The sequence below is a fragment of the Cephus cinctus genome, unplaced genomic scaffold (genome assembly GCF_000341935.2).
Source record: "Cephus cinctus unplaced genomic scaffold, Ccin1 Ccin1_scaffold0160, whole genome shotgun sequence".
NCBI classification, from domain to species: domain Eukaryota; kingdom Metazoa; phylum Arthropoda; class Insecta; order Hymenoptera; family Cephidae; genus Cephus; species Cephus cinctus.
The window spans coordinates 958,516-977,706 of record NW_014332886.1 but is presented as its reverse complement, the minus strand read 5'-3'; the positions used below and the strand labels follow the sequence as shown (position 1 = coordinate 977,706).

Genomic DNA, 19,191 nt, shown 5'->3' with positions numbered 1-19,191 from the left:
ACGTAAAAGTATACGTCAGTAGAATACATGTACGTCAGACCACAAATTAGTGACACTCACAAAAAATAAGCATTGACGCAAAAACTATATGAATTTTTATTGTTATTCGCTCTGTCTTACGAAATTTTGTCATTGGTTGTGTATAAGCATAGTTATTTAGCGATATATTACCATTGTTCTTTCAGTTTCAATAAACTCATCTGAACATACAGATTATTTGATTTTTATAAATATGTAAAATTCCTTCCACATCAATTTACGTCATAAGGTCGACAATTACACCTCAGTCAATAGCAAAAATGTTAATACCACAAAATAAATATTTTCATCTAACATGTAGCACGTTAAATCATACTCGTTTCTCGAAAGACAAAGAGTAAAAATTTTTATTCGAATGAATATCTTTACCACGGTAATAAGTACTAATATCATCTAATCCAATGTGTCAAAAAGTCTCATTTGTCACTCACGTAAGAAGAATGATTGAGATATTTTTCAAAACCGAAATATTTTATTTACTCAAAGCATTATATTTATTTAATTTAAATATGCTAAACATACATTGATCATTTTTTTTACCGTCTGATAAATAACAGTGGACCCAACTTATTTCTATTAAGTATTTTGCAGAATCCTGTAACTATGCTGTTACTGAGAACGTGGTCCCATCTTTATTTAACAATTGCGAAACAAAACCCCAAACAATTTCAAGGCGTTCGTAAAATACACAAGTTAAAGGAAATACGAATTGTGAGCGCGCAGTAAATATGAGACACTATGTGTGTTAAATTTATCGTATAAAACGGTATAATATTCACAGCATCAGAAATGATGGAAACATACCGTTAGGTGTCCTCGAATCTGGTGATAATGAAATGGATGTCGAACATGACTACTAATTTATTTAACGGTTCGAATGAAAGTGGTATATGTATAAAAGAAAAATTTAAAATTTAAAGAAGTATATCCGATAGAAGTACATCTAAAATATACACGAAATGTGAAAATTGATTTTGACTCCCTCGAGCGTTACTCACTTACTAGTACACTCAGGGTAAATCTTATTGAAGTCCTATACTATAATATAATCGCATGCAGATTAAATTTTGTATTAATTCGTATAGCTGCATACAGATCATTCTTTCTTTTCATATCGCCATCTTTTTTCAATAGTATTGATCGATAAATGCCCAACAAATATACATTAGTAATTCCTTATACATAAAATTGCTTAGAACAGGTAATTGAACACGGTAAGTACATACACGTTAATTGTAACTAGTAATTTTCTACAGAATAAATATTACCATAAAGTTTTACTGATGTAACTTGCTACAAAAACAGTTTCTTTAGCATAGCAATATAGTAATATTACAATATAACAATCATAACATGAGTATTATCATAATATAGTATAACCATTTCGATTATCCAATTTAATAAAATAAAACGACAATAGTATATTACATTGATAATATTATAATATAAGATTACGATTGTTACCTTACCACATTACACACGTGTAATGTAATAGTAACATGTCGTGTTTTGATGGATGAGACTATGAAAATCTTCAATGGGATCGTAAATTATAAAAATTGTTTATATTTAAAATTACATGTTATTACATCTTATCTAATTAGGAAGTTGTAATTTGTACAATATATAATTAAAGCATGACTGGTCAAGGCTTTACACACGAGATGCAAGTGTATCGACCTACTTAACAAAGTATCGAAAAAACAGGATTCGATAAAAAATTAAAATCCTAATTTACATTGCTTACAAAATTTATATAAGTTTCCTTAAAGCAGATAAAAATAGCTTTTGTTTCTTAAATTTCCTTTGAAATTATAGATGTGACTTGTCAATTTTTATGAGTAGGTTTACTTAACAAAAACGATGATCCTCCAGGGACATATCCAAAGGAAGGTTTCCTCAAGACCGTCATCATCGCAAATATGAGATAATGGTGCTGATACTTCTTCAACGATCACTTCAATATGCAGAGTTGTCAATTTTAAAAAAGAACATGAAGCCTAATGAACTTCTTCGCGTAGCTGATCAGGTAATTGCATAGACCTTGTACCGCACTGTAAGATCAGCAAAAGCAAAATTTTTTTCAGAACACCTGCGATCTTGAGTAATTAAAAAACATTACTAACCTATTTGTGCTCCGATTTTTCTGCACGACAAGGATAAAACTTGGAGTGCCAAGGATTTAAAATACTGGAACTTATGACTTATGAAATGAGGAGGGTAATAATAGTTAAAATTAATTTTCAAAAGAAAAGCATTGAACGAACAAGCGTTCGGTGTACATAAAGTAGTCAGTCAAGTTTTCGAAATATGCGTGTTAGACCATACAGCAATATCTTTGTGCACAAATCCGGGGTAAGACGGAGTGACCTCACCGCATATTTAAAGGCAGTACTTCTATGAAGACGTTTAGTTCTATTTAGACAGTCTGCCTATTTGAATCACTAAGTTCGCTATAAATGAGGTAAACGTGGTTCTTTAAATTTTCTCAAAGTAAAATAATCTTTCCGTGATCGATCGGTCGCATGTCTTTGGAGTAAGTGAACTCTTGTCTTAAATAATATTTGATTGATAATTAGCGCGTGTACGTAAAAACATGTTTGTTGCACGTCAAAGTTTTACAGTGTAAAGTTGGACAGGGGAAACTCATTGATTACAGTTGCAATTAAAATTATCTGTAAGTAGTTCAGACCAAGCGTTCTTTTCGGAAAACGCTCCTAGGTGAAAGTCAAACTTGATTATATTAATCGATATCATTAATTTACTAATCATTAATTGTCTATAATTTTATATCTGTGAAAGCCTTGACAATTTTTGTAAATATGAAAGTATCAGAAATTGAATCTTCAACTGACTCTTAAAATATTGAGGTAATAAAGTATTTGATATTTCTATAACGATGGCTTATACGAAAATATAGAAAATATAGCTTTTGTAGAAAGCTTTAAGTATATTTTTAATCTCTATATCACCGGATATTCAAAAAAATTTTAGATTACTTACAGCGAAATATGATACAAACTCTAAATCAAGTAATATCATATATTTGAGATGCATCTTAATCTCAATATGTCATTTGTAAATTCAGCAGCAAACTGAACTTGGTTGTAAACTAAACCCACGTTGCAATTGCGTGCGACTTCGCGTGTTCTGAACTTTTTTGCATTTGATCTTGTTTTAATTCCATCATCAATCATTGCAAATGTAAGGATCGCGTGTACACTTACAAACCATAACAAAGCTTCGCACCACGGGGTGAGCCAGCTTGATCTAAATATGATGGAAATCATCTCAACATGTGTATCCCAGTTCTTAGACAACAGGTGAAACAAATTTTTGTGAAATCCAAATTTCTCAAAGTTCAAATTTAAGTGTGAATAAAGACGTAAAAATATATAATATATAATATCGCTATCGAAAACCTCGTAATTATCTCATATAGACATTATAGCTTAACAGTTGTATTTGTTAAATTAAACGTTGAAATGAAGCTGTAAAAGAATCGGTAATCTTGGTTACATATGTTGCTTCGTTTATCGTGCTAAATAAGGGAAATAATTTTATCTCATTTATACCATGCCAAAGTTAATGATAAATATGGTTTAAGTTTACCTTCATAGGATGACGAAAAAGAATTTTTACTTAACTTTCACATTCTCCATACATTTGCAACATGCTGTTTAGTTTGTCAGACTTTTATTTCGATGCTAGCATTGAAATATAGTCGGGGCCGGATTGTGCATATAGCCGTTGCGTTATGGTAACATATTTTTACTCAAGTTTCCTACCTAAACGTATTATCTTGCTTTTTTATATTTGAGAGATATACTGTAGTTGAGAGTTAATGTTTCACGTCCTGCCCTCTAGTGAACATGCATATACCAAATCGTATCGAAGAAGGACGAATTCAGCGTCATCTGTCTATTTCAAATTTACATTAGGTTTCCTCTAATTTGTGTAGCAGCATGCAATGATTTTGCATTCTATCACATATACTGCAACTAATAAGATAATAGAATGGCAACAAACTGACATCATGGAATTATATTATTTATTTAATCACATGTTATTTTCATTTTTATTATCTGACCTATATTAAAGCGAATAATGGCAACCTGAACAGAATTTTTGATTAATAGGTTGCTATTCATGCAACAATGAATTTGAATCAAGGTCTAGTGCAAATTTAATTATTCATTTGCAATACTTATTTGACTTCAGCGATAAGGTAAAAATTTCTTAAACTTTGAAGCAATCCATTACTTCAGTGATGAAGTCAGTGTATCTGGGATGTTACTCCATTGAATATTAGCATTAAGTAAATAAACAAAATAATACTTCACGCATCATCGACAAAAAATTTTTAGCATTTCGAGATTGAGCCGTCATAAATTCCTATGATGGCCAACGACGCTTTTGTCCAGCGTAAGATCTCTTCAAACTTTCACGTTGTGAAATAATAGCTAAACATCTATGTCAGCCTTTAGGCTATTATCCGTCTTTCGCCGTGAAATGCGTGTAGCGCGCAATCTGTCCTTTTCCCGGCAATTGTATAACCTATGCCAAGCGATTATATAAGTGTCCAGTTTTGAAAACTTAGGCTCAACCGAGCGGCAGACAACTCGTAAACTATATCAAGTTAGTATTTTAATAATTTTGTCGATATAAAAGCGACACGATGCCGTGTGAACGTGACAAAGACCGAAATACTTTCATCCATGACGCAACATTTTGTTTGAGTATGAAATATGCACACGCACCGTCGATAAGACACGATGCATGAAGTTTCTACAAATTTATCCTTTTAAATTTACGAATGTCTTTGCACTTACGTAAAACTCCTTCCGCGACATAACTGATTATTGGAACACTTCAAGTATATTTGAAACTTTTTTAAGTGTGCATACTTAATATCTATGCATGCGAACTAATTTATAAATACCTATTCGACAATTTATTGAATTTATCGATAAACCATTAAATAAAATAAAAAAGGAATTTTTCTTCAAAATGTCAATCTAATGCTTTGGACGTTCGATCAAAGAAATTCATTCAAAATTAAGGATTCTTTTCTGGTTAAAATCTGTCCGGAATAATTTTGGCGCATTTCAAGCTTCATACTTACACATAAACCTGCATTATAATACGACACGCGATACTGCTTATTAAATTATCTCTTTTCCTTATTGAAGTTAAATTTTTGAATTGTCTTCAACTCGTACATCACCCGCAGACGTCCAATTACCTTAGTACTTCCTGTTCCGCTTAGTTTAATACAGTGTGTCTGGTACGCTTGCAATCCACTAATTGTCCACTTTAGTTTCGATTATACTTGCTTTTATGCATATTACATATATTAAAAATTCACGTGGCGTTTCTGATGACGATATCTCTATGATACGTGAACAGCATGAGAGTAAAGAAAGCAGTGCCCCTTACGAAGTACAAAGATTTAGCAATGAGTTTCTAGAGTATGTCATAATTATTTTTTGAACCTTGAAGAATAAAAAATGAAATGACGAGGAACAGAGCATGAGTAAAATTCAAATATGGGATTATTAATCATTTGGTTGAGCGAAACTCTAATTATTAACGTTATACAATACTCATTACTTAACGTACACAAGCTTAACGTCAGATAGAACGTCTGGAAATCTTTTATTTGTTCGTAACGATCTTTGCCCAATCAATATTCCCGTTGGAAACTTTAATGCGCGAAATGGCTCGTATTTCTTATTTCTTTCGAGGTTTAAAGTTGACACTCTCACAAGTCCCCATATGGTTGAAAGCTTAGCAGTAAATCTATTCCTAATGACTTCTATTGCATAATCCTTGTTTGTGTAAATATTTCATGTACATCGTCGAAATTTTTGTATTATCGGAGAACATATATTTACATTTTTACCGAATACTATTTACCGGATATATTAAAATAATACAACCCAATTGTATTTTATATAATAGAGACTTTCAAGATGTATCGTAAAGTATAACTCATACTCGGACCGCTTAGTTTAAAAATAAATTAAAAAAAAAACTAATAAATCATAATCAGCGTTAAACCGACTGACTTGACTCTTTTTAAAACTACTGGAGTCTCATTCCTTCCTCGCGTAATTTATTACGTCATAATTTATTAAACATTTTTTTTTAATTCAGACGTCAATCAGATTTAAATAAATCTCATCTGTCCGTTAAGCATAAAAAAGTCTGCTGACATAGAATTAATTAAATCAAGCATTCAGACACCTACACGGACATAGTTTTTGTAAAATTTATTACATCATTATCGTAACTGAAGATCAGACTGACATACTGATTTAAATTTTCAAGTTTTCGTTTTATTAATACTATGCAAATCGTTACTTTTAGTGTTACACACGTGGTAACTTTTTAAATACAGAAACATGCGAAATATCAAGTTAAGTTTAATTCTGAAATAATAATTTTACATTTTCGCAATCAATATGGTTACAACCTTACGGGCTATAAATGCCTTCCCCTCCGTTCTTTACCAACGAGCGAGGAGGTTCTGAGTTTCGTAACGCATATCTCGTTAGAAACGTCGATTGATATTTTAGTTAAAAGTTAATAGATAAGCTCCAACACGCGTACTCTTGGGGTCCACATAATAGAGTTCGCTTGAGACTTGTGACAAGTAGTCTGACACAATAGAACTACACTGGCAGTGGTAGCGAGGCCGTAATTGTAAGAAAACTTCCCTTGCAGCCCCAACACGAGGCTTATAACCAGGTGCACTGTGCGACGTTAACGTTCAATGAAAAGATGTATCGCTAACACTGCTTCTGACCTCAATCTCTGTCAGTCCCTGCGAACCGAAGAAACTTCGAAAAACATAACGGAACCGATTATGAGAATTTCTATGGAGATTCACAGGACTTCGGAATACGGAAATGGTGTAATGAGATCATAATAATACGTTAGCCTAATTGCTTTCAGAGAGGACCAAAGACCTAACTAGTGAGGCGTACAGTGGGCCGTATAACGGCACTATAGCACACCACCTTACATAGCTACGTTCGAAACGTCATATAACGTAACTAAGCGAGCTGATGTTACTTCCATCGGAAGGTGGCTAAACTGCTGACGACTTGAAATTATTGGTTGATCAACATTTAACAAAGTCGTTGCCAACTGCGTCCTGCAATCTGATAATGATGAATAATCTGCCAGCTCATCGAACCAAGGTCAGTGATCATCCTATAGGTTATCGAGTAACCATCCGCGTTAAAATAACGTGAACGACAGACGCTTTTGGTTGACTTTCACAGTTTCAAAAGAGATTCTGTTGCAACCGCATGATCCGAGGAAAAAGAAGAATAGGACAGGTCGATTTGAGTAACATGAGTAAATTGAGAAATTACAATGACTTTCACAGTTTTCTACGAGCTTCCTTTATTGCTGTACGAAATGTCATGTGCAGGCGTGATATATTTCTTGCACTTGTAATTCAGTGTCTCGTCTACGTCATATATCCGAAAATAAATGCTCGTTGAATATAATATATTTTGTTAGACATAGATAAAAGAAATATTAGTGACTCTCATAATCTCAACTAACAATAATGTTCAGACAATATCGGCCAGCTTATTATACAACCGGTATAGGATTTATCACGAAGACACTGTTAATATCCAGTACCAAAATATATCTCTTGAAAATTTAGGCAGAAATGTAAAACACCGATTTCACAATAAATCAAGCGTAGTATAAAGGTTTACAAAGCGTTCACACAGTTATCACTTAATTCTAAAAATAAATATCACAGTACAGATACATCGTCAGGATAAATACTCAATAAGTTACAATGACTTCTAGGATACTAAAATTCTGACTAAATGTCAACTGTAATGTATTTAATTAAAGGACGATGGCGTCAACAGACTCGTGCCTTGCTGAGCAACGACTAAAATAGAATGACGATCGGGTAAGGACCAAACGGGGTTAAAATGTGTTTAGTCACCGGGAAGAATGTAATTGGGGACAGTGCGTTCTCCAGAGGAACGCTCGGCTCAGTGTTCTCTAAACTGAAGTCGAGTCAACGTCCACCGTAAGGACGACCGCAGACTTGCCTTCCGACGTATACGTATAACAGTCAGCGATATTCCGTGTCACGTGTAAATTCCACTTGAGACTCATTTAAACATAAAATAGTAATGCCCCGTGAAAATCCAAGCTATGCAAGTGAAATTGAAAGTATGAATCTGAACAATTTGCGATCCTTTATTTCAATCTGTTAAAAAAGTATTTGACCGTGATCGTGAATTGTATAAATAGCGGATACGTAGACCGATAGCAATTTTTCGGCTATTTTCTTACGGGTAGTGCAGTGCTCCAAAGACATTGGAGAAAAGCTCTCCAGAATTTTTTTCACGAAAGTTCAACGAATAACAGAGAGAAATGTTACTGGAAATGGATCTTCCGAATCGCGAGACTGCATGCGAAGTTAGTGAATACGTTTCGTTATGTATTATATACGTATACAGAAATGATACTCGATAGAAAATTTTCAAAGAATTATAATAATTCGTATAATTCGAAGTATATACGGAAAGGACTTATTGTATGCGTGTGATTGTATTCGATGCATAAGGTCGAATTGATAAATAATATATCATTCGCGTACGGGAAACTTCTTCCCAGGTCTGAACAGACTAAACCAAGTAAGGAATCGAGAGATTTCGAAAGTCGCGCGTAAGTCGCTCCCGGCCGGAATACGCGCGTCACGAATTTTATAGAAAGGTTCATATAACTCTAATTCAACGCAGGATAAGATTACACGCCATTGTATGGCTGGCATGTTACATTGACGAGTAATGTTTGTATACACTTCGTTTATTACAATCATTTCCATTTTTATAACGTGAAGCACACTTTTTTTTTTCAAAAAGTTTTTCGACGAAAACGATTTTGGATAGTTTAACGAGCCCAAATTTTCATTAAACGTACATGGCTAAAGGAATATGTGCATTACGGAACTGTAGTCGCTCAAGCCATTGCCTGATTGGCATTACATAAAGTCGGTCGTGTCTTGTTCATTTTGCCAACGTAACGAATCGCGGTTTCGCGTGGTTACGGCCATTCACGTTATTATCATAAGAAAGTGAAACAGTCCTGTGAAAACAGAGGATGTTTCGTGGGAACGGTGGCTGCTGGTAAAAATTATAAGCACTGTGATCATTTTTAATTTTGCAAAAGATTTGAAAAAATCGCGGAAATAACTCTAAGCAATACTATTGGCGTTAAAGTGTCCTTGACACAGAGACCAACTTTCGGCATGCTTGGATTCAAGTATTCGAGTCACGCGAAATAATGTTTCCTATGAGAAAATCATACTGTATCATCAAGATCCACTTTCCATTTAAGCATAATCACTTTTACTTGGTAATAAGCGTTATAAGGTGATATATTTTACAAAGAAAAGTTGTGATGTAAAAGTCATCATTACTGCAGGAATGATACCAGCAGAACAAGTTCTTCGTTATATTTATTGTGTATACATGACGCGTAACGTTAAAGTGCAGTAAGTGACGTAACAGGTATTATTTATTGGACGATCGAAAGCATCGTTAATATTGTTCAAATTGAAGCCATGCTTTTTTTGTCGGACTGTATCATCCTAGAGAACTGTTATTTTAGATTCAGCTGAAAAAGAGTGGTATTTTTTTTCATTACAGGCAGATACAGTTTACGCGGATCCTGCCATTATAACCAATGAGGACAATAACAATGAAGTCGCTCATCATATTGGAGAAAATGAGGTTACTATCAGACAAGGAACGACTCTCCAGCAATTTTACGCTGGACAGTCTATCTTTATTACAGGTAGGTAGAAACGTGGTGAACGATAGTATTAAGGATTGATAATTATTTTTACGTTATTAAACTACACTTCTTTGAGGACACTACCAAAAAACTTTATTCAAGTCGCAGTAAAAAAATGTAACCAAAGAATTGTTAAATATGAAACAACTATTTTTGCTTTGTTTTCTTTTATCTTTTTCTTTCTTATCGTCTATCGTCTCTTTAATACACTTCGTAATATCTTATCACATTGGACGAATAGATGTGTATATAAAAATTCTGGCATAGATCTTTATGTTCTTGTTAATGTGGATAAACTTTCATTATTTTTATCGATAGACATCATCGCTCCAATCCAACATTGTGCACAGTTGGAGGGATTATACATATATCTCATTTTCAAAAATCGATTTTTTTACATATTTTTTAATATTCTCTTTTAAATTCCGCTTTCTCATTTGGAATAATATTTTCTTTTTCAAAAAAATTCCGGAATATTAACCTTTTTACGGGAGGACATTCTCCTGCTTTTCCTTCTTCATTAAATTAGATATGATTGTCTGTATTTTATTGATTGTAATTCTTTAATCTATATTCTTTCAGGTGGAACCGGTTTTCTTGGACACATTCTTATCGAAAAATTACTACGAAGCTGTTCGGATCTCTCAACAATTTATTTACTCGTACGACCAAAGAAGGGTAAAGACATTCAAAACCGGCTAGAACAAATATTCACAAACCCGGTAAGTATTTCCTTGATTCTGGAACCATTTCTCCTTTTTCCTTTAATGTCTGCTCATAAAATGGTAACGAAGTGGCACGAAAATTATGTTCGATATATCCTAACATTAATTGACTATTGAATATCCTATGCAACGTGGAAATACAGTATTAGCGGCAATCACGCAAAACAACAGGTGCCATATCATATTACTTCCGCGTGTATAACATAACACGTACTTTCTTACGTCTGCCTACTATTTTCTAATTTCACTGGAAATTTCATTAAAACTAAAAACTTAATTGCGTCAATTCTCACCACCGAGAAGAAAATACACGCATTGGAAAGATTTTACATTTAATAGTCTTTATTCACAAAGCAGAATTTATCATTTTTCTGTGTGCTTCAATATTGTTACGATGCTTCGTAGAACTTGTACAAAGGAAAGTAGGTAATGATTTTCAAGTTTTTACGGAAGAAACAGTTATATACTACAATACATAACTAAGTTATGCCATAGAATAATAACTTAAAACTGTAAGAATCGTACACATTGATATTATATGTGCACAAAACGTTACTAGAAACATGATAAATTAGCTCGAATAAAACAGTAATAGATATGGTTAAACACATAACTACCCTACCCATGTATACGTACCTTCAAGGAGGCGAAGAGTCATGACGTAATGATCACTACTAATAGCGTACAAATTGACAGTTCAATAGAAATTTTGAAGAATACATTTTGTACTCGATCATTGAAGTGAACAACTCGTCAGAAATCAAAGAATTACATATATTTAAAACTTTTAAAGTTCTACGTTTTTTTCATTATACTATTTATATAAAATTATTAGTTTCACTTATTTGTCATCAAGACAATATTAAAAATTTTCAAAATTATAACAAACACAGTCTATCCTATGTAAACTGAATGAACGAAATTGCAAGAAAATAATAAGGAAGGTACGAGGAAAATATTAAGTTGCATTTGATAATAATATAATAAATTCTTATATAATATTGTCATAACATGACGTCATTTTTATATACCAATGTGAAGATCTTCAATCGCCTGAAGGAAGAGGTGCCAAAGTTTCGTCACAAAGTTGTGGCCGTAGCCGGTGACTGCAGCGCTCAAGATCTGGGACTTTCTTCAGCAGACAGAACTCTTCTGATTCGTAACGTAAGTCTGACGTAACGGTTGAATAACTACGTAGAGCCAAGCGAACAGATCAGCTCGTAACTGATATAATATACCCGCTCTTTCACTTGGGATGGATTTCGTTCGCAATGACGGACTTCAATGCCGGAAATTTCAACTCGTAATCAACTAAAATATTCACACTCTGCCTCTATCGCTCCGGAATCCCACCAGGAAATTGTTACATGCTCACTTTAATTATCCTAAGTACCTGAATGCAACGCAAACAACAATAATGATATATTTCTTTAGGTGTCAACTGTCTTCCATGTGGCAGCAACTGTCCGATTTGATGAAAAATTGAAACTTGCAACGGCGATAAATATACGCAGTACTGGTGACATCATCGATTTGTGCAAACACATGCCAAAACTGAAGGTAAAAGAATTTATGAATTTTTAAAAGATATTAACATTATTTTCATGTCCGATTTTATTTTCAAAAAGAAAAGAACGCTACATAACTATTATAATTATTCAAGGTCTACTACCTCTCAGACATACTCAGTGTATGTTGTAGTTTCTTATAGTCATAAATATATAGCAAAAAGGTTAAGACATCCTTGTCCAATACTGTGCAATTTACATACTGAAGTAGGTTGAAGGTACCTAATATGTTTCGGTGACATCTCAATCGAACATTTGGACAGTATACGTGGTTCGTTTAGTAAAGTACAAATTGCATTCGACATAGTTCCAAACTGGTATTTGTTCCTTGACATGGTTCAGCTGTGTATGTCTGCATTACTAATTTAGTATTTCTTTGTTCTCGCATTACATAATATATCACTAGTGAAAACATCTCTTACAATTATTAATTAATACAACAAATTCCAATTAGTAGTACCGAGGTCGAATAACGTCAATCGGGCAAAATATTACGCAACTTTTTTTTTGCAAAAATGATTACACTATCATTAAAAAGGCATATGATTGTCAATATTTATTCATGACATCTTTTTGTTTATATCTGTTTAGCATGAACTTTTTTATCCTTGAATAATGAAATTTACATAGTCAAAAGATTCCTTGTTCGTAGAGAAAAAGACAATAGATTTTGTCGTTTCTTTAAATATTAATCCTCAAGCTAAGTACTATGACTTCTGAGCAAACAGCGCGCAATTTACAGGTAAAAAAGTCAATACTTGTTATCCTTCTACGGTTTTACGAAATTCGAATAAATCATTAAACTCGACACACCGTTGTCATTGAGTTACAATTCAAGGACTTATTGTGCAAAATTTTATCCTGGATAACATATACATATATTTTATTATTATGATAATATCCTTATCGTTTCAGGCTTTCATTCACGTCTCCACTGCATACGCGAACAGTCATTTATGGGAGATTGATGAACGATTTTATAATTACCCAATCAAACACAATGACCTATCGAAAGTGATGGAATGCCTACCGGATAATGTCATAGATGAGATTACACCCAGGTCGGCAATATGTTTGTTCACCTAATTTAAACTATTTCGCATATAAGCATATTAAAGTTAAAATATTAACGCAACGAATAAATTTGACAGAATTATCGGAAGTTGGCCAAACACATACGCATTCACCAAGGCCATCGCCGAAGACCTCGTCAAAGAGAAAAACAAAGGATTGCCAATGGGAATATTCCGACCTGCAATCGGTACGTTGGTAACATTACATCAGTCTTAGGAGTATGCTTTTGTTATTTACCTGGGCAACGTTCAACGAGAAGAGTTAACTGCAATATTTGTCGACACGTCGAGAAGAGAACAAGGAAAAGGACCATTGGTCGACAGAAATTAAAAGAGAAGAATAAAACATGTGTTAAAAAGTGGCACGTAGCATATTCAGTTTCCAGGAATGTGTTTGGCAATCGCTATGTACCTTGTCACCGGGATCGTCGCCATAATATGGCAACTTCTTTTGGTCATTAGCATTTTTTTGCTAACGTTTCTTGGTAAAAGCATTCTCTTTGTATGCGCTGTGATATACACCGTTGCTCATCCGCGAAGACGAGCCGATTCCGAGCCTGGTGTACCCGATACAATGTACCCTGAGGAATATGACTTTGAAGATGATTTCGATGCGATGACCAGAGACTCTCTGGAAACGATTACGAGTATGGACGTCCTGAATTCTGAACCCAAGGAACACGCCGAAGTCGTAGAAAAATCAGACAGTTCAGGATCAAAAAGAAAAAGTAACAGCGAAATAAAGCGTCGCAAGTCTACAAACATAACAGAGGAACATGGATAGGAGAAATAATTTTGGTTCTTAAATATTGAATTATTAATAGTACCTATCATTCCCAAAGTGTCAGCAGCTGTTTCGTATTTTATATATATTTTTCTTGTTGTTGCAGTTGTCTCCACTGCCAATGAGCCTATCGATGGCTGGATTAACAATCTGTATGGGCCGACTGGGGTAGTTGCTGGGGCTGCAACTGGCCTTTTGAGGACTCTCTACTGTGACGCTAATATAAATGCTAATATTGTACCTGTGGATCTTGCTGTGAATGCTCTGATAGTCAGTGCATGGGACGTTGCTACACAGACTAACAAGTATAGTGAATTTATAAAGTTTAATTTGAATAAATTCCATAAGTCGTCTTTGCCATAATTTTGTTATTTTGTTTGCAGGAGAGATGACGACATGTTAATATATAATTATGTGTCTTCGGTAGAGGCACCGTTGACGTGGGGTGATTACTGTGAGACAAATTTAAAATATGGTCATCAGTATCCACTGAGCAATTCGATTTGGTATTTGTCCTTCAGAATGAACAAACATAAAATAATACATTTGTTATATGTCTTGTTTCTTCACTTACTTCCCGCACTTCTTGTTGATACTGTCAGCATATGCTTTGGTCAAAAACCAAGGTACATAATTTGATGAATTTTTTGGAAATGCTGTTACTCGATGAATGGTGATGATAATGAAGATGATTGGTATCATCTGCATTAAGTTATTGTAGATAAAGAATTGAGTTCGTTTCTATTTACAGATTATGGAAGGGGTACCAAAAAATTCACAAGTTCGCCACAGTCATTGAGTATTTCTGCAATCACGAATGGAAATTCACGAATGATAACGTTCAAGCAATGTGGCTTCGATTGGACTCGAAAGATCAGCAGCTCTTCAGATTCAGCATGAAGGGTTTCGACTGGCAAAATTATTTCAGTACATATATGAAAGGCATCAGGCTCTATCTTTTCAATGAGGATCTCAGCACACTGGAAACTAGCCGAGCTAGGTGGAGGAAGTAATGAAAATTTATGATTTACACGATACATTAAATTCAAGCTTCTTCATACTGGTGCAAAATTATCTCTAAAATTTGTTTTTATCAATTTTCAGATTCTACTGGATGCACAAAACCCTAAAGACACTAATATTCTTTTCGAGCATGTGGATCATATGGCGCTTTCTTTCGATAATATTCTTTTAAAACATAGCACACGAGAGAAAATCAAGAATGTACCTTCAGATCCTTGATTGGATCGACTTGGTGCGCAATGTTTTTTTTATCTGTAAATATTAGCCGTTACTTGTCTGGAATTTCATTGTTGTTGGCAAATAAGACATTCACATCTTTTATCATCATTTTTGTAAGTGAATCACAGTAGTGCGAAACACAATTTTATGCTCACATGGACAATCAATGCTGTACCGTGCGCGCATATCATTCATACGTTATATCATGCCTGGTTCAGTAGCTTTGTACTATTTTTCTATCCTTTCATCTTATAATTTGTTGATCCGTGAGGTTTCAATCGGACAATAAATACATACTATGCATTAATCAATGATAATTGTTAGTTAAGACTACCATTTACCTATTCTATATATACACGTGTACATAGAATAATGACGTCAAAATAGGAAAAAAAAATGTAGAAGTCCTTATTTCCTTCATTTCAAACAAATTCGTAAATATAGTGATATTCACTCTCCCAAAACGGGCTGTCCTCCCCACTTCGCGGCGAGGTAGAGGTAAATGAAATTAACGAATTCATACGTACAAGTGTCAGGGTTATTAGTATGTAGAGTGTACTTCGATCCAGTCTGTTATATTATGAAATATTATATTATGAAATTACCACTGCAGAATTGGTAAAATATACATAAAAAATTAAACGCAACAGCCTGTCATTATGCCTCATCAGAAAAGTGACAATTCGTAGCATTTTGTTTTTAAAGAATTACTCAAATTTTTGCATCTTATAAGAGATTTCGCTCAGATGCATTTAAATTCGTAACGTTCTGTAATTAAAAGAACAATATCAGTTTTAAAGCATTTCTCGCTTGTGATGTGATTATTCCACTTACATGTTGATAAATAGAATAGGTGAAAAGCAGCCGTAAGTAAGAATACCATTATAAGGAGAATAATACAATTTATTAATATCGTCTCATGTTTCAAATGTTTGAAGAAATAAATATATAAATTATGTCTCCAATTTGGGCCACTGAATGACTATTAAAGGTTCAGGGACTACTTACGGTAATCGTATTTTTTACAATTATTTTTAATCAGCGATTTGTAAAGTCAAATTACATTACGGAAGCAATAACATACAAATTGAAAACTATATGTGAGAAATGCAGCAAAAAAAATTCGATATAAATGTAATGCACAATACTATTTTGTTTCCAATGAAAAAAATAGAGACTTGAAGCTATTTTACAGTTCATACATATTTATTGTTGAGTATCCTATTCCAAATGTAAACGTTACCATGACTTTTCTTAAAACCACATACTCAAGTTACTCGTACAGAATTTGTAGAGAACCGTAAATAGGTTAGACACATTTTTTTCTTAACATGAGTTATCGTTTCGCAGAATCAACGAATTCATAATGTTTCTGATGTCAATATATGTAACACTTCCTTCTTTTAAAATGAATAATTATAGAAACAACATGACATTGTGAAGAATTTGATAATCATGGACTACTTTACATATCATTATGATACCAAGACAATGGTTTCAATACGACATATCATACACACTTTTTCGCGATTGTAGACTTATTATATAAGGATAAGACTATCATACGTTGATATTCCATAACAATCAATTTTTGGATTCAATGAACGCTCATTATCTAATCTATCTAACTGCTGAGCATTATCAGCATTTTTCAGAAATTTTATATGTAAATGTAGTATGCATGGATGGTATTTAGAATTAAATATATTATATGTTAAATAAACTTAAGGGAATATGTAATTAAGTGACTTACCGTCCCAAAAGATGATCTGAATCTAATTTAATTTTATCTCCGTCAAAAACCAAAATGTATGAATCGTTTTTCAAAGTCATTAAATTCTTCATACAACGAATATGCTTTTTGTTTCAATGATCGCCCTTATACTTTTACAAAAGCAGGTGAACTATAGTAAGATATACGATAATAGAACCTAATGGACTTTTCTACACATATCACAGTATGATAGTTTCGTATCTCAGGTCGTTGATGATGTATACAATTGTGACATTGCTAATATGTAACTGTTACATTCATCTTTCTGGAAGTAGGATGAGTACCATTATGCCAATTAGTATTGGCAGCTGAATATCAGTGATAACACTGTATACTCTGATTTTTTATATGACTATTTTTATTCCGATATACCTTGGATTGACGTAATTCTTTGAAATACATTACATTGATATTCATTTGCTTCCGTCACGAAGTTTAGTGAAACCAAATCTTGTTTCATATTAGCATACGATTAGCTGGTATGCAAATAAATGCCTGAAATGGAAATAAAACGAATAAAACTAATAGTCATGAATGAAATTTAAAACGCGTAAATAATCTAAAGTTAAAAGTTTAATGAGATCAAGTTACTTAAAATAAAAGTTAAAAAGTTCTGAACGTCACATTCATTGGAAAGTTATGAAATATATGTATATCAACTAAGAATATAAAATTAAAATAATTTTATCAACGTAAAATTATTGGATTAGTAAATTTATTTTTCAACATTAAAGGGCCAAATGTTACAAGGGGCTTAATAAAATACTTTACGCCATTATGCATCAAGAAGTTCTTGAAATCCGTTAAATTTGGAACCCGGGATTATGCAATTATAAATGTTGCAACTATACTATTTAGTAACAAAATGTCAAGAGTCGACAGTTTCATACCAAAAATGTATACCTATAGCTTAGTCATAGTGAGCGGATCAGAGAATCGTTTACGTTTTATTTCGAAACGACAATTTAAAAAATTATTATTTTGTACTTCCTCATAGAGGAAGCTGTTTTCATGAAAATTTTTTTTTTCGAGATTTTCATGTTAGAATACTTAACATGGTCTAAAACGTCAAGAAAAGTAGTTTAGAAAAAATGTCTCATGTATGTATGTGTGTGTGTGTGTGTGTGTGCAGGGCTTCGAAAATTCAATTGCCTCTTACTCAGTACCCGTTAGAACGATCGGACTGAAATTTGGCACGCAAGTAAAGTAGATATCCCTCTTTAAATGTTGCGATTTTTAATGAAATATATGCAGCTATTCAGATTTTATGTCATTTAAAATTTTTTGAAAAAAGGGCGTGGTCGCTCTAACTTTCGTAAAGGTTCGACGATTTAGCTAAATAGTTCTTCATAACTGAAGATACGTTCAATGTTGTTTGGTATTGAATTTTGACAAGATCGCTAAAGCGGTTCTGATTTTATGTGGTTTTGAAATTTTCAAAAAATTATCGTTATTGTTTTGGTTTTTTTTACCTCATTTTTAATTTTTTATTCCTCTAAGTACCAAAGTTCAATTGTACATAACTCGAGAAAATAAATCAAAGAACTTCCTCATAGAGGAGGTTTTGTGAACGAAGGAAAAGAATCAAGAAGCAAAGTGTAAGATTCTACTTTGCACCCTTGTTAAATAGTGTAATAGATAAGTGAAAATAAATGCACAGTATCGATTCTCGGTGTAAAGATCTTTGATCCGGGTCAAGATAACATTTAAGCAGACAAAGCGAAACCCGGGATCTAGAATAGTTGAATAATTGTAAACACCTAAAGCATAGTGGTTACTTATTTTTTGTATTAAATTTTTGATATTAAATTACTCTATTTTTAAAATCGTAAAACTTCCTATTTTTCCTTTACATGAAAATATTATATTTCTGCTTCTCCTGTATATTAAACATTTTTCAAAATGAATATTATTTAACGATCTCGCACACCAATTTCTTGTAAACATAATGTAAGGTATAGATCAATCTGCGTATACCTCCATATCTTCGCAAAATGTTTACGCACGTAACGAAATAGAAAATATAGAACATGAATAACATAGAAATGGAAATCGATGACAGTGCAACTTACACGAATGATATACGACACATACTATATCACGCATATCGTAAATATGTATAGTTCTATTTCACGTGATA

General features: G+C 33.2%; 1 protein-coding gene and 1 long non-coding RNA gene across 6 annotated transcripts; one reads left to right on the top strand and one right to left on the bottom strand.

The window, feature by feature from the left end:
- Nucleotides 1–648: 648 nt before the first annotated feature.
- Nucleotides 649–3,113, bottom strand: LOC107263672. Its single transcript, XR_001536740.2, has 2 exons — nucleotides 3,043–3,113; nucleotides 649–2,093 (listed from the first exon to the last, which is right to left on the bottom strand). It is a non-coding gene; the product is annotated as an uncharacterized LOC107263672 (long non-coding RNA).
- On the top strand, nucleotides 2,352–16,474 carry LOC107263668 (fatty acyl-CoA reductase wat). Of its 5 annotated transcripts, none has more exons than XM_015731126.2 (12): nucleotides 2,352–2,503; nucleotides 7,000–7,247; nucleotides 9,738–9,885; nucleotides 10,468–10,607; nucleotides 11,652–11,774; nucleotides 12,045–12,170; nucleotides 13,094–13,239; nucleotides 13,330–13,439; nucleotides 14,142–14,340; nucleotides 14,419–14,661; nucleotides 14,787–15,044; nucleotides 15,140–16,474. In XM_015731126.2, exons 2-12 carry the CDS (start codon nucleotides 7,215–7,217, stop codon nucleotides 15,228–15,230), a joined length of 1,617 nt encoding a protein of 538 aa, XP_015586612.1. In that variant the 5' UTR covers nucleotides 2,352–2,503; nucleotides 7,000–7,214; the 3' UTR covers nucleotides 15,231–16,474. The 5 variants fall into 5 exon arrangements, with proteins under 5 accessions (XP_015586612.1, XP_015586610.1, XP_015586613.1 ...); XM_015731124.2 differs by having other exon boundaries at nucleotides 2,422–2,575; XM_015731127.2 differs by having other exon boundaries at nucleotides 2,458–2,716.
- Nucleotides 16,475–19,191: the final 2,717 nt, after the last annotated feature.

Coding starts and splice junctions, on each gene's coding strand:
- LOC107263668 (XM_015731123.2), top strand. CDS start 8,461: ATGTTACTGGAAATGGATCTTCCGAATCGCGAGACTGCATGCGAA. Junction 12,171..13,093: donor AACACATGCCAAAACTGAAG/GTAAAAGAATTT, acceptor TTATCGTTTCAG/GCTTTCATTCACGTCTCCAC. Junction 15,045..15,139: donor AGCCGAGCTAGGTGGAGGAA/GTAATGAAAATT, acceptor ATCAATTTTCAG/ATTCTACTGGATGCACAAAA.